Source organism: Lates calcarifer, linkage group LG4, assembly GCF_001640805.2.
Source record: "Lates calcarifer isolate ASB-BC8 linkage group LG4, TLL_Latcal_v3, whole genome shotgun sequence".
Lineage (NCBI taxonomy): Eukaryota > Metazoa > Chordata > Actinopteri > Centropomidae > Lates > Lates calcarifer.
In genome coordinates this window covers 2,936,319-2,958,702 of record NC_066836.1, presented here as the reverse complement: position 1 = coordinate 2,958,702, position 22,384 = coordinate 2,936,319, and the positions used below count along the sequence as shown (strand labels likewise).

The following is a 22,384-nucleotide window of genomic DNA, read 5'->3' as shown; positions in this document are numbered from 1 at the left end:
CATGTTGTTAAGAAAAAGGTTCATTTTTAATCTCTTTGAATTTCCTTTTAAGCAGCTGTAAAGTTGGAAAAATCTGTATCAGCATGTTCCAGCTCTTCTTTGAAGCCATATTATAATCAATATTAAATACTAAAATATCCAAACCCAAAACTTCATGTTTGACAGAACTGAGCAAATTCAACCTGAAAATCTAAAAGTCTTCTGCCAAACTACTGTTTCCAATGTCAAGATACACACGTCCTGATCTTCCTCTGCGTTTGCTGTTTACGTTAACGAGTGAGTGGACAACACCAGCCGCCTACTATCATACCAAGATGCCACTGGCTAATCAGGCGTGAGATGTAGTTAATGAGACGGGCCATTTCAGAGTATCAGGCCATTTGCTCAATGATGTGTACGGACAACAGTGTTGCAGTGTGTCGTCCACTCTAAATTACAGCTCGGTATTCACATTAGACTGAGCCTACAGGTGCATAATACCAGGCTTGATGCTGTTGTCATTCCACACTGCGGCACCTTGTTTGCTAGAACAGAGCCTCTCGGGAGTGCATTTCATCCGAGGGAACAAGAGATCCAGACGGTCGAGGTGTATTGAAATTCTGGGCTTTCATTTTCCTACCTTTTTTTTCTGGATGACCTCAGCTATACCTAACAGCCCATTTAGTGCCTGGGGAAAATGGAGGGGTGGGGGTGGAGGGGGTGAGCCTTGTATGCCAGCTGTCTGTAGTGCCATGCAGCTTGCCAGAAAGCCCAGCGGGTGTCCACAGCCCCTGTAAGCAGCCTGCCGGTCTGCTGAAGTGTGGCTCGCAGTCAGAACGATGTGTGCTTTAAGTACAGCACAGACAAGAATCCAGCCCAGGTACAAGGCGGGCCTGGCTGAACACAGAGACGCTCAGTTGTACTGACAAACTTGGATAATGAGGAAAACACACTTTCCTTCTCTCTGCATTCTGATGTGTAGCATTTCAAAGTTACATCAACATTCATTTTTGCCATTAATTTCTAATAAGCCAACAGAGCCATAGTTGAGCAGACTGTTTGCCTTTTAGCTGCCTCTTCCACTGTTATTACAAGGGAAATCAAAAAGCACAGAAACATAGAGCCTCTGTGATTCCACTTGTAAGCTACTGAAGCAACAAGTCCTCACACGGCAAAACAGATTATTTGTCAGGGTCCAAAAAACATTTTGTTTTTGTCACCTCTGTGGTTAAGTTTCAGTGACTAAAACCACTTGTTCAAGGAGAAGGAAAGCTTGTGTTCATGGTTTAAACTGGTGTTGCCTGTAGGTGGGAGACTACAGTCACAGATTTTTTATTTGATTTGATTTGATTTTTTACTTTCTCTGAGCATCCTCCCTGATCTGCGAGATGGCAATGTCACACCACTTGTGCCTTTGCTACTGAGACGAGGCTGCTCTGCCACCTACTACACTTGGTTTCAGTTGAATATTCTGTTGCTAGTGGCAACCACTGCTGGCACAGTTCAGCAGCAGTTGAGGTTTAACTGATGTTGTTATATCCACCATTTTGTCCAGTCTGTAACCAAGCAAAAATGGACTCATTTTGACTTAACTGTAAATGCCGTACCATTATATCTATGGACTCCATTTCTTATGGCTATTTAGTGGTTTTCATTTCTTATTTGAGATATTAAATTAGTTTTTCTGCAATCAGTCCTGACCAAACTAGCCATTATATTAGCTGTGATCATGGTGGAAGAGCCTCTGAAATACCATCATGGTCCAGTGACACTCTCCAATGAAGCTACTATTCAATGAAGGGAGATCCACTGTTTAAGCTGATGTCTGTCTGGTTTTATGTTTTTATACAGTATATGTGTGAATAAAAAGAATCTGGATCTGCATGAAAACACACAAATATGGGCTACTATACATACCAAAAATGTTTCATGCAGGTATTTCACAAGAAAACAGTGAAAAACGATCAAAACGATTTTTTCTAATGCAGGTAAAAAATTACTCAAAAAAAAAAACTGGATCCACAAAAAAACACATGAACTTTTTCCTTGGTCTGTGGTCTAACTGGACAGCAAACTTTAGTACAATCTGTTCAGCAGTTGTTGATAAACCTAACAAAGAAACAGGACTGAAAAAATAGCGTGACCTCTGTGGCAGAGGTAACGATCTCTGCTCCTTTCTGATGGGAAGCAAACTGTCTTCTGTAACCAGAGAGACCACACAGTCTGACAGACACCTGGGATATATCCCAGCATGCATCTGGCCCTTAGGGCCCCCACAGTGAGTTTTCATTACCATATCAAAGGCCATTTGGGCGCCGTGTCTCGGCCAGAGAGAGAAAGAAGAGCCAGCACTTCAACAGCCTCTCGATTCAATTTTTCACATGGAGCCATTTGAATATCTATGGCAGGAGATGCAGATGGATGCATGAGTGTCCCACACACACACACACACACAAATGCACACTCAGGTGCACTTTCACGCTCACACATGAAGGTGCATACTGTATGCACGTATGTATACAAGCTCACACACATGCCATTGTTCTGATCTTCTATGATTTATTTTCCTCTTTGTGATGAAAATTACAGGTGGAAGAGGGCGCCGCGGCGAACAGACAGCCTTGATCCAGAGTGTGTCTCGCTGCTTCATGAATATTCTCATTAAAATCCAGCTCTGTTTTCAGGCACCTGGGCAGGCAGCAAACAACAATACTGTGTCATTACGAGTGATGCTATCACTCTGCTCTCCCCCCAACCACACGAACCACAGATGAGAATATATTCTCATTGAAATCATTATGAAAGCCGTTAATTGTGGCTCAGTGGGTAGAGCAAGACAACAAACAACGCTGCCAGGGTGAGAAATTCTATTCAATAAGAACTCCTGCAATATTGTGAAATGAGGATGAACTCTGAAATCCAGATTATCTGTTGTGGAAACGGATTATGTGGAGATTACATTCCACTGGATAATGTGACAAAAGCGCAAATTGGACAGGGAGTTTTTATCTGTTTGTTGCATGAAAAGATTAGTGAACAGTTGTGTTTAAACAAGTAAAACTGTTTTAGTTAAAGTTGAGCTCTTACTGTAGGCAACTAGAGCAGCGCAACCCAAGGTTAGGACGGAGCAACTGAAGCATCTGAGGTAAGAGCAGCATCATGGATAAAAAGAGAAAAATGTACATGATCATACTGTATTTTTGTGGTGTGTGTAATCCATTACACTGAAGGTTATCAACCTGTTAAAGCTCAAGCTTGTCTCATAGACAAGAAAATAGGCCACTTGTCAGTTTCTTCCAAAAGAAAGTATCTTCTGACCTGCCACCTCCGTGATCATGGTCTGGTTACATTCAGGCAACTAAAACTACTTGGCTGAGGTGGGGGGAATATTTCAGTCAGGGTTTAAAGGAGAAAATGTTGGCTGCTGGTTGAAGGCAGGACATGAAATACGGTTTCCTGTTTCTAAGCCAGACCACCTACTCCAACCTCCTCTCTAAGATGTCAGGTATTAAATAGAAACAAAGGAACCTGTGAACTAAAGTTTTTCATACTGTGAAAAAGTAACGAGGTAACAGAGAGAGGCTAAATTAGACGACCTACCTACTTTTTACAGACTGCATTTACATTTAGCTGAGATCCAGTCACAGTGTCAGCCACACCAGATGTGAATGCAACCTCCAGGTGTCACACACAAGTCTAAAAGCACAACAGTCAAATCATTGCAGTAGAAGCTGAGATATCTTGACTTTAAGTCCATAAAATGGCTCAAACTCCAAAAACACTGGATCCCAGACTGTTAGATCCTCCCTGCCTGGTAAGAGCCTTTGTCTGAGCTTTCTGTAAAACCTTTTGTAATCTCCGAGCCGAAGCAGAAACACTCTTGTGATATTACTGAAGTACTTTTTCTGAACTGACTTTGACAAGTTAAAACAGCCCCCCTCCCCACAGTTTGCAGTTCAACCGGTTTGCGTACAGTTCACTCCTCTCCAGCTAAAATCAGTGAAATCGGCTGCTGTAAAATTCTAATACTTGAATCAATCTGAAGCAACTAGCCTGCCTGTGTTTTGTGAGTGTTCACGCCTGCCTGTATTCTTACATTGTGAGTTTTTTAAGTGTTGATGGAAAGGGCCATCTACTGTTGTTTTTTTGTTTCATTAGCTCCTTCCTTTCTCCCTGCCTCCCTCTATTTGTCAAATCGCTCTTTCCGACAGACAGATTGGAAGTGCCTTGATTTGCGGTGAACAAAGCGAGCTGGTCAGGGTGGAGGGGGATTAGTGCCACTCCAGGACAATTATAATCTGGTTGCTGCTACGGCAACCTTATCTCCTACCTCCCTCCCAACACACACACATTCTCTTAATTGGACTCAAGCCACGGTGTGGAAACAACAGTGCTGAGTTCTTCGTGGCCTCTATGAGGCGGCGTTCAATCGTGAAGCCATGTGAGGTAACGGCGGTCAGACTGGAGGCAAATGAAGAGAGCCTGAAGTCATTGAACAGGCAGCAGTGTGTCGTGTGAGGCTTTATAAAGAACTTAAATGAGGATGTTTGAGATTTTAATGAAGGCTTGTAATCTATCAAAGCTACCAAGTAGTCACTGGGAGACCAGTGGGGAAAAAACACCTTTATCTCTTGATCCAACCAACGCACTGCTGTGCCAGAAATCATTTAATGTCAGTGGAATACACACTCACAGGCCATTTTATTTTTACAGTCTAATGCAGTTCAATACAACAGCTCTTTAATGAACCTTTAAAGTTTCAGTTTTTCTTGATACTGTCTGAAATGTGACGGTGTGTGTGGTAATGTTGCACAGGTGTATTACTTTAAAAGTACTGAAATATTTTTCGCGATGTTTGGAACTCTGGACTGTCCTCCTGTAAAAAACAAGCTCACAGGTCGTATTTACAGCAAACTATTACAAACATAGCTACGATTTGTTGTTAAGTGCCCTCTACTGGCCATAGTAATTATGACGAAACAAAGTAGACAACATGAGTAATATGAGCGAGAAAGTCCATGTTAGGGGGATGTTTGGGTGGACGGACAACTCAACAAAACACAGGAGACTGATGTCTGGTCCACAGCCACAACTCAGGAGTCATTGTTGTTTCTTTAATCTGTGACTGTTCCACAACCAGATCAGAAAAAGATCACGAGTTGCTTCTGGAACCGTCATGAGAGCTGTATGAGAACATCTCTTTCATTCCTTGTTTACAGGAGAAAAAACTTTATATTCATTACAGAGCTCTTTGTGGCGTGGTGAAGATGTTAACACTGCCATCCTGAAAAAGAAGGCGGGAGACTAAGTAGGAACGTGACTGCAATTTACAAATGAAGCAGTTTGAATATGAATTAGTGAATTTAGGGAACAAAATCAAACATATTGAGCACACAAATTAAAACTTTGAATGAAGTTCTGATTACAAATTACTAATCAATTTGATTAAAAAAAGCAGAGAAAAGAAGCTGACAACTCTTATCTTTTTGTCAGTTGCACTTGATAATTACTGTCAAATCCACTTCTTTGCTTTTTTTGAGATGCAAGTATTGAATGGGAATTTTCCAAACCAACACAGAATTAACTGAATTTTAAACCAGTAACTGTCTCTCTGATAAAATTGAATCCAAAACTGTTTTCAGATGTCTTGCTAACAATCGAACACAACCTGCGCTCACTGTATTTTGCATTTTCCCTGATTTATTCAAGTGTTTTCTTTATTTCGTAAATTGCCTGCACTTAGAGTTAGAAAAGCAAATATCTCTATCAAACACATCACATCAATATGCTCACTGAAGCTTCAATGCATTTGCTGTCCTGAATTTCAAAGAACAGAAAAAAAACATGATGAGAAAAGGGCAAATTACTGCCTCAATTTCTCCGAAACAATGATACGTGAGGAATTTGAAAGTGTGGTCACGAATCATGAATGACCCGCGAAGAATGAACAGCAGGAGATGTGCTGATTCACTCACAGACAATTGGACTGGACGTGAAGGATGACACTTTGGCAGCTGCAGCGACTGAACCTGAAAGACTCCGTCTAATCTGCCTGGTTCTTCAGCTTTATCCACATCATCATGAAAAATTTAAAACAAATATAAAACACAAAATAGTGAGTGACACCGTGTGTTACTGTACTCTGAACGTTGTTCCTGCATCCTTCCCTTGATTCATTCTTTTAAACAAACCTAAATATACTCAAAAATGTAATTTCGCTTCTGACATTAAAAACTAATTTTCAGTTGGCTCACCTCAACAAGCGATGTGATTCAAGGACGTTAACGAGGAAAGCATGAAAACATGAGAATGGGATGCTTCTAACAGACAGATGAGGGGCATTGTTTTACTTCACAGCACTGAAGTTGCCATCAGCCACTTAATTCATGCTTCACCATCACTGGTTTGGCCAACAGCTGACTGGTAACATCCAATCATATTCATACACAGACCCAGGCTTATGATGTGTTTATTATCCTTGTTGCTGCTCAGTCTGTATATTCCTCACCATGGTTAAAAGAAAAGAGAAGGTCTCCATCTTTGTTTTCCTTCTTGAGCTAAAAGCTATATTTTGTTAGTTCCATGACCGTCAGGTTGCTGAAACCTAAGTACTTTCAAAAACACTTGAGCAACCATAAACAAGGCTGTGTTCGAACTTACTCTCTATTTACTATTTATTAAAGTGCACTATTCTTACTCTATATGTACAGACAGTTTATGAGTGTGTACATTCATCCACTACAAACTGCTCTCAATCATTCCACAATGGAAAAAGACACAATGCTCCACTTTTTATAGATGGATAGAAACTACTGAGTGTGTAAGGAGTAGTGGATGAGTGAACCACAGCGTTTTAAACTCCTTATATTTGTGTTGACATCCTCTTTCCATGTAATTCCACTTCATTTGTTGCACTCAACATGCCGGATTGTCAGGTGAATAAATTTATACAACCCCACAATAATTTATGTTCCGTTTCACTGTTCGACTGTTTTGTCGTTATTGGTTTTATTGCGTCTTATTTTTCCCCATTACCTTTGCTGCTGCATCAACTTAATTTCCCCACAGGGATCAATAAATTTTCAGGTTATCTTCGTTTCAGATATACACAGGCATCAATGAGAAAATGAGAATTCATTTGTCTGCCTGCCAAACAAACCCAACCTGCAGGCCTGCTCAAAATTTCCTTACAGAGTTGAGCTTGGACGTCAGTGAGAAAAACAGATCGTCTCCTCTGCACTCTTGAGAAACTAACTTTTCTTTTTTTTGTATTTTTAACCTGTCAGCAGTGATGTAGTATGCTAATATTCTTATTTTACAGTGTATGATAAAACTATAATAAACACTGTGCGGGGTGATGATGGATGTTTTGTTGCTGGTTGAGACTCACAGACTGGTTTTTGCTTTTCCTCTATCAGGCAGCTTGTGATGGAGGGATTTTCTCTACTTCTCCTCTCTCTCTCCTTTACAACAGAGGTTCGATTGGCCATATTTGGCTCCTGTTTGCTGCTAGGTATTGATCACCACGATAGACCCTCTGTTCCACCCTCCCAGCCTCTCTCTCCCTCATTCTCCTCACTTCCCTCCTCCGCCCTTTTCCAACCGTGTCTCCCTCAGACCTCGCTGCTGCCACTTTGATAAGCATGGTGAATGGCGCACTGTCATCGGTACAGACTAACTCTTGAATCAATAGGCGAGTGCAGACGCTCAGCAGCCTATTTACCTCAGAGATGGTGGTGAATAGCAATGCTAGGAGATGAAAACCAAAGGGGGACAGAGACTGAGAGGTGGCAGCGATGGAGAAGGCTTCAGATATTAAGAGTTAGATATTAGATGTTAGATCTTTTAGCTGAGATGCTGCTCACTTATTTTATTTGTTACTTTGCTGTTTCTTGGTTTACACAAGTGTAATTCTAGGGGCTGTGCTACATACAGTGAGAAAAACAAAGAAAGGAAAGGAAGGTGAAATGGATTTGGTTCTTCAGACAGTCAAAGAACAACAAAGTGTCTCTCCATTAATAATGACTCAGCTCCTCTGAATAGGATTTTCTACCAGGCGTAAAAAAGTGACAAATGCAAGACACCAGTGTGGATAAGAAGGCTTCACACTTTCACACGTGGACACCACTGTTTTACCAGTTTGGTGATTCGACTGCACAAAGCCCTGACTTCAACCCCATCCAACACCTTTGGGTGCCAGGCTTTATCACCCAACATCCATGTTATAACAAAACCTCAGCCCACGGTTCTGCAGTGACATGTTCAGTATTTACCTGTCATTCTACTTTAATAAAAACTGAGGATGCAGACCTGAAACTTGGATTTAAACTGTGAAAAGTTTTAACTGTACTCACGTCGGCGACTCCAGCCTCCAGGATGGTGACCTTGGCTTCCTTCTCCAGAGCAACTTTCTGCTGAACTGCAGTCAGAAAACAACACAGAGAAAACAACAATCATCAATGACCTGAAAAATGTCAGATTCTACAGAAAATAACACAGGATATTTTCTCAGCCTGCATCTCCACAAACAGACAGGAAACTCATGAAGCTTAATCAGGTTTTAAAGCATCAAAGACAAACAACAACCATCCACGTTACAGAACTCCTCAACATCTTTCATTTTAAACTGGATAAACTTTAAAATTTGATTAATTCCTGGTGTTCACAATAATGTGCAGTATCCACCCATGTGTGCACAGTAGCTTCCATTAATCAATGGCACAAATTCCACCAAACCAGCACTTAAACTCTGCGCTCGACTGATCCACAGAAAATCAATGCTTCCTCCTTCTTCCCGAGCTTTAAACACAGAATGCGCTGTATGTACAGCAGAAGCAGAACCTCGTTCATCCAAACACCTCGGGAACACTGTTTCTTTTAACCAGTGAAACATACAGATTATACACAGGCTTCTTTTACTCTTTATAAAAATGTATAGAACAACATCTGAAGGACAGTGCTGATGTGTCGTCATGCTACTGATGTGTGGATGTCAGTTGGTGTGACGACTTCTACATAAACGCAGAGATTTATGTTCCCCACAGGATGAGTTATAATAACTGATCCCTTTACTTTCCCATCAGCCTCATCTGTACTTTGGCAAACGTCATCCCGCTAACATGGAAAACACCTGCTAAGGCACCTGACCAGCGTCTTAGCGCTGTCATTGTGAGCATGTTAGCATGCTGATGTTAGCATTTAGCTCAAAGCAGAGCTGCTAGCATGGCTCTAAGTCTTTTATGATCTTCTGCGATTACATGGATATTACACTACACCTACATTTAAGTGAGAATGACTGCATACACTGATATTTAGAGGTGAAAAGATCTTCATCTCTGGGGTTATCGTGTCAGCACAACCCCAAGCAAAAATGAAACATCACATCATGCTGGTGGTTAATGGCCAAATTTGCTGTTGAGTGGGATTTCATCTCTTCTATGAGGCTTCAGTGAAAGGTCAGAGATTTTCATCTGTTGGTGAACTACTTCTTTTTCTTCCCACTCCAATATTTCTACATCCACTTCACTGTGACTGTCCTTTGAATTAAGGTAATTATCCGACACTGATATCTGGATTTTAGCAGACAGGTGGAGGTGAACGTGGTGATGTCAGCGAGGTGATCGTGTGAGCTCTTCTCAGACACAAACATTTGCTAAATTAGGCCAACAACACCTCCACAGGGATCGACAATAAATGCTGCTGTTCCAGAACCAAATGAGCTATTACTGTAGCATATCTTCACTTTATGGAATATGAATTTTTAACCTGACCTGCCGCCAGGCAAATATTACAACAAATTTCCACACAAATAGAATTAAACCCTGCACAGAGCTCTCTTTTTTCATCACCCTAAAGGGAAACAAATTGAGGGCTACAATTGAAATTCATGGTGGAGCACATATTAAAGCCAGAACTAAATGTGATGAAATTAAAAAAAAGGATACGTAATTATATTCACTTTGCTTTGCATCTGAATACACCGGTGTGGAGACAGAGCGCGAGCCTCCTTTGTTGACGCACCAGGCAGATGAAGGATATGCAAATAGAGAGCCTTGACTCTGCCGTGGTCCTCCAAATTCACCAACAGCTTTTATAATTAGTCTTTCACTCTGTCAGAGCATAATTTGCCAGTCAATTAATGCCATGTGCTGCGTAACCACAGACCTTGACCTTAAACATCATTGTTTAAATGAGTGGTAACCGCATCATTCACCAATGGGCAAAGAAATTCTGTCTGCGCTTAAATCTCTCTAATACCTACAAAATATGAATGCTGGAACAAATATTAAGTCAGTGAATGTCTTAGGTGTTGTGTTTTACCTTCCAAGTGTCTATGTGATTGTTGGTATTTGAAAAACAGACTCATCCAGGTTCCTTACAGTGTAATAAACCACAGTGAGGAGTTACTGTAGGGGCTGACTGGTTGGTGTCCAGGCCCCAGACAGAGACGTATGAACACCTTGCCTACGATATCCAAGTGGGCTGACATGTCTTAATAGTGCTGTCAGCGGGCAGCGACTGCAGCCTCAGCTCCAGCTTCAGTGAGAAATAGAGGCTGAAGTGGCTGAATTGGTTTGTCAGCGTCGCCTCTTCATATGTTGGCTGAGGAGCATCTGAATAGACTCCAGGTTCACTGTTACACGTGTCTGATGGAGACATCTGTTGCCTCTTGTTTGAGTTCTTCAAACTCCTCTGCACACTGTAGTCTCAGTCACTCGTCAAAGGTCTGGTTTGGACTGGTTCAGCCTTCAGAGAGCAGTGTCTCGTTTAGTGAATTGACTTTTGCCCTTGCTAGAGAATCCACTGATTCCACTGAAATGAAGAGATTTCCATCCAACATGCTGCTGTGACGTCCTCAGTCTGGTCTCTAGAGAACAGTGTTTTGGCTGTGAGTGGAGTTTCAGATTGAGATTTTCTGGTGAGGCAGTAATTACTGTGACAACACTGCAATGCAGTGTAACTGAAAAGCTTAGCACTGGCCAAAATTTAGGCAGATGACGTTCCACCGTTGTACACACCTCTCCAGGCAAACAACCACAATCACCACCATCTTTTTTTTTTTTTTTTTACGCGAAGAGGATCGTTTTAAGCTAAAGTCATGCTGCCAGAAAATGCAGACCTGTCTTGTTTTTTGCCAGACATCACATCTCCATCTAAAAAGCATCATTTTTTGAGAGATAAGGAGGAAGGAGTGAAGAGTGGTTTGTTCAGAAGTTTGTTTTGCAGCCTCTGGAGCCATAAACTCTGTCCTCTCAAAGTAAATAATAAATTATTGCAGCTTTAACTTACTTTCATCTCACAGATAAAATCTGTTTTATTTGTTTCAATCTGATGCTGCCAGGCCTATTGTTGTTGCCATTTCTTTCAAACTGTGGCTATTGTCACTTGCTTTGAGTGAAAGCTGTAGCGGTGCCAATGCATTGATTTCCCCAAAATGTTTTAAAGGATTAATTAAGTTCAAATGAAACACAAGCAGAGATGGTAAACAGCAGGCAACTTTGGGACCAGACTCAGTGAAACAACTAAAGACTTTGTTGCCTAAAGTGCCTTTGGTAATTGGTGAGGCAAAACCTATTTGAGTTGCATCTGCAGGAAAGCCTAATTGACAGACTCACACACCCACACCTACCCACGCACACACACACACACACACACAAAACTACCTACATACACACACGGACATTTTAATTCCTGATACAGAATCAGAGTAAAAAGCCTGATATACCCAAACAAAAACAAACATGAAAGAGCTCAACATGATTTTCATTGGGAGGGAATCAGAAAACTCTGTAGCAACACGGGCACCCGTCTGGTTCCCCGGAGTGACTTGCCACGCGGCCAGCGAGCGTGACTACATCACAGGCGGCGAGCTGCCTCTAATTAGCCGACAAGTCTTTGGACCTCCCAACACCGCGGCACTGCGGCCTCTCCGATACATAGCCAAAAGCTATCCGGACCATCCATCGCTCTCCTCTCCTGCAGACTACAAATGAGTCCAAGTCGGATGAGAGCACTGCTCGTGAGCAGGCGAGCCGAGGTGCCTCATTTGTACCCCAGCGAGCTTTCTCTCCAAAACCAAAATTGGATCCATTTTTAAGAAGCTGCAATGGGCTGGGTGTCGTGATCAGACCGACTGGCGACTTTTCTTTTAGCCTGACTGGCAGCACAGTGTGAAAATAGGCCGTAATGTGACAAAATGGGAATGAAGCAGCGATGGACTGCAGACTGAGAGCGAGCTGAAGGGAAATGATCTATACTCAGATTATTCTATTTTTTCCATTTTGAGAATATTCCATCTTCCATTGTACCTCTCAGATACATTTGAACTGAGGGGAAAAATTGGGCCTGAAGGAAGTAACGAGCACCAAATCTCATTTCTACAAAAGGGGCCCCTTTATTTTCCCTCCAAAACACACGGAGGCGCTTCATTTGTCACCCAGGCCGCCCCTGTCCTGAATTTTGCTTTATGTTAACTCAATGTATCTGAGGCGCCTAGAGGGAAACACAGCGAGTGCCGGGGATTCAGAAATGCTTCATTTTTCACTGTTGACAAAGGGGAAAGGCCCAGGCTGGCTCCACGAGTCCTGGACCAACAGAATAGATGCTTTTGCAGCACCAAGGGGTCGTTATTTCAACCACTAACCACCCCCACCCACCCGATGTCCATACCTCTCACCCACCCTCCCGGGTACATTTCAGGAGTCGTATAATGAGAAGAAAACAACAGCCATCCTTCAAAAACCAAAGGCAGGGAGAGCAGCGCAGCAGCATCGCTGCAGTGACACAGTACAGGGATGTAATCACATTAGCTCATCATGAGAGCGACGATCCTTGGGCAAATTAAAATATATCGCTGGCTGTGTCCCTGTAAGATCTGGTCCAGTGCTCCAAACCATCAGTGAATGTCTTGCAGATAAAAAAAAACCCCAACAGGAAAAAAATGTTGCAACTCATAAAAAAGACAACAGAAGAGATGTTGCAGCTAAATAAAAAAGCTAAATGGAAAAAAAATGCAGATGATAGAGCCAGTTTAGCAGTTTGTTTCAGCAGGTAACAAAACCTAAAGCTGTCTGGGGAGTTTTGTTCCTCAATGAGGTGTGCATCTTTTGAAATACACATATTTTAATATTATTCATTTATTATTCTTTATTTATTCATCATCTATCAGAATATGACTGACAGACAGAGCTGATACCTCACTGCTGATGCTGATTTAGTTACCTCAGTCACATTCATGACGTGTTGACATTATTTTTGTAAAACCCAACACATGTTAAGACATTTGTAACATCTTCATCTCGTGATCGACGTCATGAATCTTGAATATTTGTGTCAAAAGAGATTTGCCCGTCATTTTTTCAAATGCCTCTTAATTAGATATGGTTTCACTCTCACTCGCATTAATTTGATTTCTGATATCAGCTTTTCAGCCTTCAATCTGTTCCTTGTTGATCCTCTCCACCCCCCACCCCCCACCCCTGGGTGTTATTGCCTGCAGTAATCTAGGATGCTGTATGAACCAGCAGCAGTGGCTTGGGTTGTGTGTCTGAATGTGTGTGTGGAGGGGGGGGCTCCATGAAGACAATGCCATGTGTAATTAAATTCAAAAGCAGGGGGCCGAAATGGCATCCAGGGCCACCTGGGGGACGGGAGACCATTAAGGCAGGCGAGAAAGAGACAGAGAGAGGGAGAGGGGGAGAGAGGGTGACAGACAGATGGGGGAGACAAAATGATAGGTGGTAGAAAGAGTGAAAGAGACCAATAAAGGAGAGGTGAGAAAGGAGGAGGAGGAGGATGGAGGAAAGAAAGAATGAAAGGAAAATATGGAGAGGATGGGAAACAGGAAAGATCGAATTCTAAAAAGTTCACTCTATAAACCACGTAGCTAAAGGAAGTTAGCTTTGTTCATTTTTGAGTCAGAAAAACAAATGTGATCGATTCCACAAGCCTGTGACTGTGTCACTGTGGAGATCAGAGTGAATATTTGCTTTGCCAGTCCAATAAAAGTCCAGGTCCAGACTCAGATGTGAAGATGTTATTAGTCCCACAGCTACGATGAAGTGTTTCACAAAGAGAAAGAAGATATAAACTTACTAACAAAAATAAGATCAAGCTTCAAGACAATATGACAGATGTTATGCATGGTTACAGCAGATTAAACCAGTTCATTCCCTGTGACTAAGACATCATTTGTACATTAACTGTATTTTTGTTTCTTTAAAAGAAGAAACTTGTCTGTGAGATTAACAGTAACATCCCATTGGAGTGTGAATTAAAGTTCTGTTTAACTCTGGTTTGGTCTCCACCAATACCTCAGAACAATCTGGCTGTTCAGTTGCTAAGTAACCTGCTCCAATGATCTGCTTTCAAAGTCCTCAAAGATTTTTGTCTTCAAACTTTAATGTAGTAATAATTTAATCAGTGTTTTCTGAGGTCATTTCCTCAAAAAACTTCTCTCGGATTTGCATCCTACATTAAAATGACGTCACCTCTTCGTTAACATCGGGGTTATCAGGCGCACACCTTCTGATAGAGGTTGTTTGGTTGAACTCAGGCATTATCCAGTTACAATTACACAACAACCATAATGTGCTTGTTTGCCTTGTTGTGCTGAACACTGTTCAAAGCATTAATTGATGACATTTAGCTCTTCGCTTCTGCTCCGTTTGATTCATTCACATTTTAAAAGGCAGGTATTAAACACCTCTATTAGTTTACATAAACAATTCATTAAGCTGATATGGCACTGGGGACCCCGGCAGGAAAACACATCCCAACCACCCACAACAATTAATGACCTTGCATCAGCCGATGCCTCGCTCTGCTGAGACAGGAAGCCCTATTCCAATAATAAAGGTTCATTAGCAGATCACCACTCACACTGTTTAATGTAAACCCATGAAAATCAGCTACATTTTACCCTCTGTTTTTACTTACTTATACGGCCACTCTTCCACAGTTGGAAAGTGTGTAAAAGAGGTTTTCTTTCTGAGAGGGAATTGTCATAAAAACTAATATTCCCCAAGTGGAGGTGACCTTTGAGAAACTGAGTCTTGAGTCATAAAACCCAATCCTCCACAAATGGAACTGACCTCCAGTATTGTGTGTGGGGGGGTGAAATAAAACCCTGTTCTGGCTCCAAAAATGTGATGACAAACTGGATTTGTGCAAATTTTGCCTCCAGTCTCTGGTGTTTCGTATGCCGCTGTGTCCCCTCTCCTCCACTTCCCCTCTCTTACTCTCTTCTCTTTTTTCTCATTCCCTCACTTCACCCGAGTCACCACTTTTCTTCCCTCAGTTCTCCTCTCTTCCTCTCATCATCAATCCGTCTCCTCTTGTCCTTCTTCCTTGCATCTCCTCTTACATCCATCCGACCGATCCCTCCTCCTTCTCTTCTCTCGTTTCACTTCTCTCTACATCAGCACATTTGTTTGTTTGATATCCTACGAAAAGATTTCGTATCATATCCTTTAACAGGTGACATTTCTCGTAACGTGACTTTTGTAAAAATAACTATTAATGCCGTCTGTACGTATGAATGCAATCGTCAAACTTTTTTGGTGTGGCATTTACGTTAAAACAATCCCTGTGACTTTGACAGGAGAGGTTGTTTCCACAGCCAGTATGCTTTATCAGAGCTGTTTGTTGGACGGTTAGATCAGTCTGTAACTTTCTGACAATTTAATTCACGCTGTGATTGGACAGGTGTGTAATGGTGAGAAAGCAGCCAGGGTTTCTCTTCTCCAGCTCTCTTTTCTCATTATGTATATATACTATTTCTGTCACTTTTCAGACTTAAGAGACCGCCAATCATCATCAACCACAACCTGGACAAAGTTCCTCTAACCTTAATAAAGCACTTCTCTTCACTGGGACTTTCCCCTAAACTTAACCAAGTTGTTTTTGTATCTAAACCTAATCAATCATGATCGTTCCATAAGCTTAACCCTGTGATTGGTGTTGCTGCTCTGGTACATGTGCTACCATACGGACACTATTTCAGGAGATGCTCCCTATGAGTCACATCAGAAGGTAGGTCGTTCAGGTCAGAGAACTTGTTAGGTTGTGCTGTTATCCCCACATTTTAACGATACAGCATCTCACTCTCCAATCAGAGCAGCTACGAACACTTCTGATCCGTGACACAGATGAAAACCATGTCGTTTGAACTTCTTCTTTTTGAGCATCACCACTAATGGCAATCACAGTTTCAGTCTGCAGGGCTTGTTGGTCTGTAGGGCTGAGTATTGAAAACTTTCAAGTACCAACACCTGGCATTGACAGTCTGGTTGGGTTTGTTATCTTTTTACTTCCTGATTTAGGAATTTCTTCTCATTTCCTTACACCTCTCCCCTCCCCTCTCCACATCTCCCTGTCTTCTCCCTACTCTACTTCATCGCTCTCCTCCCTCACTTTGCTCTTCGCTCACGTTTATTTCCTTCTATCTTCTAGCCACCCTTTCCTTTCTTATCCTCTTCCCTCCCACTCCTTCCCCCCCTTCCTGCCCTCCACCGCAGAGTGTTTGTGGGGGGTGTTTATAGGGCTGATAAGTGGCAGATGACGATCGCTTGGCGGGGCCAGAGATAAGGCTGCCAAAACCGGGGCTGCCATCTATCAAACCTCCCACAGCTGAGCCAAGCATCACCCAGCCGAGGAGCGAAGGAGGAGGAGGGGGACGTGGAAAAGGTAACAGCTCTCCATCTTGAGACACAGGAGGAACTCCCTGACAGACGGGCCGACACGCACTGGATAGTTTCTGTAAATAACGCTCAGTGTTAGTTTAGTGCCCGACAGGCAGGAGTTCACTGCATGAGGACAATTAAGATCAGGTAAGATACTGACTGGAGACGACAAAAATTGAGTTTTACATGTCTAACTGTGATTAAGAAAGACTAAAAAGAAGCACTGCTGGGATCAGTTTGTAGAACTGTTTCTCTTAATAAGCTTTGGACCCTAAAGAGTGGCTAATCTGGCTAACGTACTGAAAAGCATTTACTTGCGCTGTTGTTTGCTGCATGCTAACATGCTGTGTTGATTATCAAACACTATGACTTGACCCTGGGTGACTGCTGTAACTACACCCTGTGGTTTTATAATATATGCAGTCCAATTAAACAAAATCCAAAATATCAAACCTGCATTCTAATAGTACATACTGGAGATGTGCATTGTTTATTCTGGTGGAAGTCAAACCCTTACAGGATTCAAGTTCTTCAGTATCAAATACTTGGTGGATTCATGCAGATTCATCAGTTAAAATTGATTCCACAGCCGACAACACTGAAATTGATTTTATTCAGAATTCAAAGAAGTCATATTTTTGTCCAGAATCTGGCAAAGTATGCCACATCCAAAAATAGTTGGTCACAAGTGATGACAGGAAGCAGCTCAGACTGAAAATGAAAATGGAAACCAGCCATTTGTGGCATAGTTTGATAAGTCCAATGTTAACAAGTGCCAATCTAAAAACAGTGAAACTTTGGATGATCTTAAAATGTAGTATGTTCAGCTGTACAGCAGGTTAGCAGCATATTAATGTTTCTGATGTGTATATAGTATATTGACAAACAGGTAGAATGAGGCATCTTGTACAGCAGTATAATGTGGTGGCTCAGGAGATGGACTAAGCAGTAGTTTGTTGTGTCTATTTTCTTTCACAGCAGAAACAAACAGCAGTGCTGCTTCACATCTGCTTGAAAATCAGACTGGGACTATTTCTTTTAGATGGTCTTAGTCTTTGTTGTTTGATCTGCGCTGGAGTTTGACAGAGCGTTTTCACACCAGCCCAAATGAACTGCACTAAAAGAACAAATGCACCAGAGTTTAGACATGAAAACAATCTGCTTTGTTTCCAAGGAAAACAACATATTTCAGAGCGTCTTGATTTGATTAAAACGATTTAACATGGAGTATCACTGTAAGCCTTAATTTGACCATAGAGTGTCAAAGGACCACAAACTAAGTAGTAGGTTAAGATGAAGGAAAATGTGTGTGCAGACTGCCACACTGGTGAGACGGCTCTGCATCACACAGACGCTCCTGCAGAAGCCATTAACGACCAGCTCTGATCTGCACACACTGAGTGGGAAGCAACTTGTGATGTGTGTGTGATTCTCCATGTGCCAGCGTATAATTACAGGTCCTTATATACATGTGACATGTTCATACATATCAGGCTGAATAATGGCTGATATGCATGCTGATTACTTCTTATATTCTCATTGCTTTAGGTTCCTTTCAGATCACAGGAGATGGTGTCAGGCATTCAGCTGTATCTAAGAACTAAACTCCCTTTAAAACCAACAACTATTTTGTTACCTATAATCTCTAGCTCCGTATTAACACACAGATGTGAGATTGGTATCGATCATCTCTTCTAAGTCTTAGAAACAACGCAAACGTTCAGCTATTCCTTTAATGAACTCACCAACAGTAGATGTTGGTGAAACCAAAACCATCTTCAGTGGAAAAAAATATGACCTTTGCTCTTTTGTGGCAAAATTAGAAGATTCTCTTCCTCAAATACCACTCACTCTCTCACAGTTAACTTAGTTAAAGAAAATTTTTGCAGGAGCTGTGACAAGATAAATACAGTATTTTATTATTTTGAATAAATTGTATCACTGTAATTGGTTTGTTTAGCCATGTTAGCCGTGTAATCATGTTATTTTCCCTCATAATACTTAACATCACTGTTTCACTCTCAGTGATTACATTACAACCTGCTGAAAACTGTTACTGCCTTACATATAAAAAATGTTGAAGGAACTGTGCGACTGTGTATTGAATTAACAGCTAAATGTTAATACCTCAGTGGCCGTCCTGCTGTCAGAGGTGATACTGCTGAGTAAGAGCGAGAAGGAAAGCAGCAGGAGAAGAAAAAGAGGCCCCACTTACCGCTACTGACAGAAAAATTGACATGGAAAGCCAACACTTAACGCTGCCCTCCTCCATCACTCTCCCCCTCTATCTGCCTCTCCTCCCTCACATTTCCCTCTCTCCCTCTCTCTCTCTCTGATGGATGACCTTTACAGTACATATGACTCATCTTCTAGGCTGACTGGGTGAGAGAGCATGTTACAGAGTGAGGGGGGAGAGCGCCGATCCAGGCAGCCGCTTGTTTCGCCAGAGCGGCAGGTACTGCAGCGAGGGCTGGTTCAGACAGAGCGAGGGCATGTTACAGACAGGGTACGGGACATGTTCACATGGTAACAATGTCAAAAAGATGATCGACGGGGATCGTACAGTCTGGTGAAATCTCTCAGAGCTGACAAAAAACGCTCTCATCCATGAGTTCTGACAATCTGAACTAGGAAGGTTTGCCACTGTCCAACCTGTCCAACTTTTCCCATTTCTGCACTTCAGAATTTATAGACTTTTTGGTTACTTTATTTAAGGCTTATGTCTACACACAAGCTCTTATTATTGTGATGTTTATATGCAGCAATTCCCTTAATCCGAGGCAATTTTCTCCAGTGGGAGACAATAAAAGTAACCTTGACCTTGACTTCAGTCTGCTTTAGCTCCAATACGAAGATTATCGACTTTGTTGCCTAAGCCATCTCAGCTAATTGCGGCTGTGTGAACACATCACACCTGGACTTTGCATGATTTTGATCTGCTGAGCTGCATTCAGATCACCGAGTGGGGAGGGAGTTTTATGTGACCATCAGATCAGGAGGGAAAGACGCACAGTGTCCTGGAGCGACAACTGGCAAACACATCACCTTGCAAATGTTTTCAAACCTTAAAAACCGAGCCAAGACACAGCGTCCGGCGTGTTGAAGCTGAACCAAACTCAACTTCCATCACTAATGCTCATCAGAGATCTTAACACTGTAGTATGTACCACTGTAGAAGCCATTACTTTTTTCCTTATACTGCTTCCATTGACCATTACTTTTTCTGTCTGGGTATTTATGTGAGAATATATTGTAAACCTCTTGAAGTGGTTGACAGCATCTCTACATTGAATCTGTCCCATCTAATTAGTGTTAAAATTACATTAAATAATCTAGAATGATATTAAGAACATTAAAAATGATTTTTGCCAAAACATTCAAGAAAAAATCCAGGAGTTGTGAGTTTAGGATTTTAAGTATTTCAACACATCTGGCTTGGAAAGGCTGTTTTGTCATTCAGGGACTGATGCCCTAACTGGTTTTCTCAGTCTCATCTTTTAAATGCTCACACTCTGTACATGCATCTGTGAGTGTGTGTGTATCTGTGTTTGTATGTGTTTTTATCCCCATGCAGCCCGCTGGCGTTGCACCGCAGCCAAGGCCAGGCGGCTCGGCAGTCAGGCAGCGCGGGATCTCGTGGGGAATCGCGCCGGCTTCTCCTCCACCAAAATTCCACTTAGAGGAAATATCCTCCATTATCACTGGAGGGAGGACGAGCAGTCCAAACGCTGGAGGAGAAAACCTTGAGCTTTCAATTGTTTCCCCGCCTCCTCATCTCGTCTGTACAACAATCAATTTGTAAGACTGTTGATGCTCGAGGTTGTTCATCTTGTTCACGTTGTGGCTGCTTCTGCTAGATCTGTATCGACTGGAAACCATGACAGAAAAGTGTTGTTTCTGTGTAGGGAATGTTGGTATAGCATGCATCAAACTGACCTTGGCACAAGGCAGCCAATACAAAAGAATAGGGGAGCAGTTAAAAGCTGTGCTGGTTTTGTGTATCCACTAAAGTTACTAGAAAAATCACCTGTGTAAGCAAAGACTCAAACAGGTATTCAATCAATATTCTGGTCATTTCAAAATCAGCCATTCTACACACTTGTTGAGTGAAGTCGTGTATAGCTTTTCGCTGCACGGTGGCAACATAAAAACAAATCTTAACTCAAAGTCTTCTTACTGCCTATTGCTGGCAAAAAGACATAAAAGATAATTAGATCTGGATGATGTTTTCTATTAATCTAATGATGGATACAGTGTTAATTTACGTTTGTTTCAGGTCATAAATATGAACTCCAGCTCCAACAAATCAATAAACAATAAACACACAGTGCAGGTTGGGAAACGGACAAAAGAACAACGTTGACCATCAGTTTGAAACAGGAAACACCCGTCCATCCACCCCAACCTCCTCATGTTCAACAATAAAATCTAACTATGGGTCATAATAAGCTGCTTGTTCTTTTTTATATTAATTCAAATAACATGTTGCCTCTTCACATAATCTAACCAGTGAAGACTTCAGGACTGTCTAGTCTAAGTTCCATCCTGAGAGGAAAAGTAAACAGATACAGATCAAAAGTCCGCTGTGTTCACATCAGTGGGGAAGCACTTTCATCTGAAGTGACGCGCCTGGTCGAGCGTGTAGGCATCTTTACGGCCGAACCACAGAGAGAGACGGGCCTGACCTCACAGATACCGAGGACCAGGCTCGACAAAATGCACGGTGTATGTTCAAGATGTATTAATGCTCACTTCACTTAGGCTCGCTATGACTGTCCAATGAGGGAAAGAGCAATGGATCCATATCATTAACAGGTGTAAAACAGGTGTAAGACACAGCTGGAGATTTTCATTCAGTACTGGATTTAAAGGGCAACATCATTTTTAATAACAGGACGGTATGTTTTTTCATCTTAAAAACATCATCTTAAATTACAACTGGTTTATGGAGTTGGTGTTTGGCTCACTAATCAAAGGTTTATGGTTTATCCAGCTTTTGTTTGACCAGACAGTCACGTCAGCCCGCCAACAAATGCATTAGATGTTTCTTTGACCCTCTGTGTAAATATGTGCCAGAGCCGTTAAAGAAATAAGTGAGAAGAAAGGAATGACTTTGGTCAGTTTTCACTTCTGCAAACACATCTCCAGCCTGCGGCCTGCCTCTCGCTGCGATGGCCACATCAGACAAAGCGCCGGCAAGGGACGGCAAGCAGAGAGCGCACATCCCAGTATCAACACAGCCTGAGGGCGCGGTGGCCTGATGGGTAAAATCCACGATAACAGAGCCTTTCACATCAAGACGTTATCCTTAGCGAACAAGCCATCTTGTCCCGCGGCTCCTAATTACAGTCCAGGCGGGAAAACTATCTGGAGGAATGATAAATTTGGAGAATGACAGTGACACATGAAATTTGTCGCTGTGGCAATGTTGGAGGGATATCTGGGTGGAGGTTAAAATCACTGCTTTTTTCCCTGCCTGGTTATTAACAATAATAATAGTAATTATGACAATATTAACAACAGCAACATTATTAATAATAATAATAATTCTTGCTGGGAGAGGATGGCTCAGCTTTGGAGAAACGCCAGATGACTTGAAGCAGGAGGGAGGGAGACTGAACACCGACGTCCCTCTGAGGAGCCTGAGTGATGGAGTTCAGATTGTAAATAAAGGGCAGCCTCCGGCATGAAAAAACAACACACACACACAAAAAGCTTCCAAA

The 22,384-nt window shown here is 42.0% G+C and overlaps 1 protein-coding gene across 2 annotated transcripts in view; it reads right to left on the bottom strand.

Annotated features, from left to right (window-relative positions):
- The window catches only part of LOC108880939 (receptor-type tyrosine-protein phosphatase N2), a 178,760-nt gene that overhangs the window by 72,948 nt on the left and 83,428 nt on the right, over window positions 1–22,384 (bottom strand). For both annotated transcript variants that reach the window (XM_018672679.2, XM_051069788.1), the window contains one exon: window positions 8,334–8,398. In XM_018672679.2, the coding sequence (XP_018528195.1) occupies window positions 8,334–8,398 (65 nt within the window). The remainder of the gene's footprint in view (window positions 1–8,333; window positions 8,399–22,384) is intronic.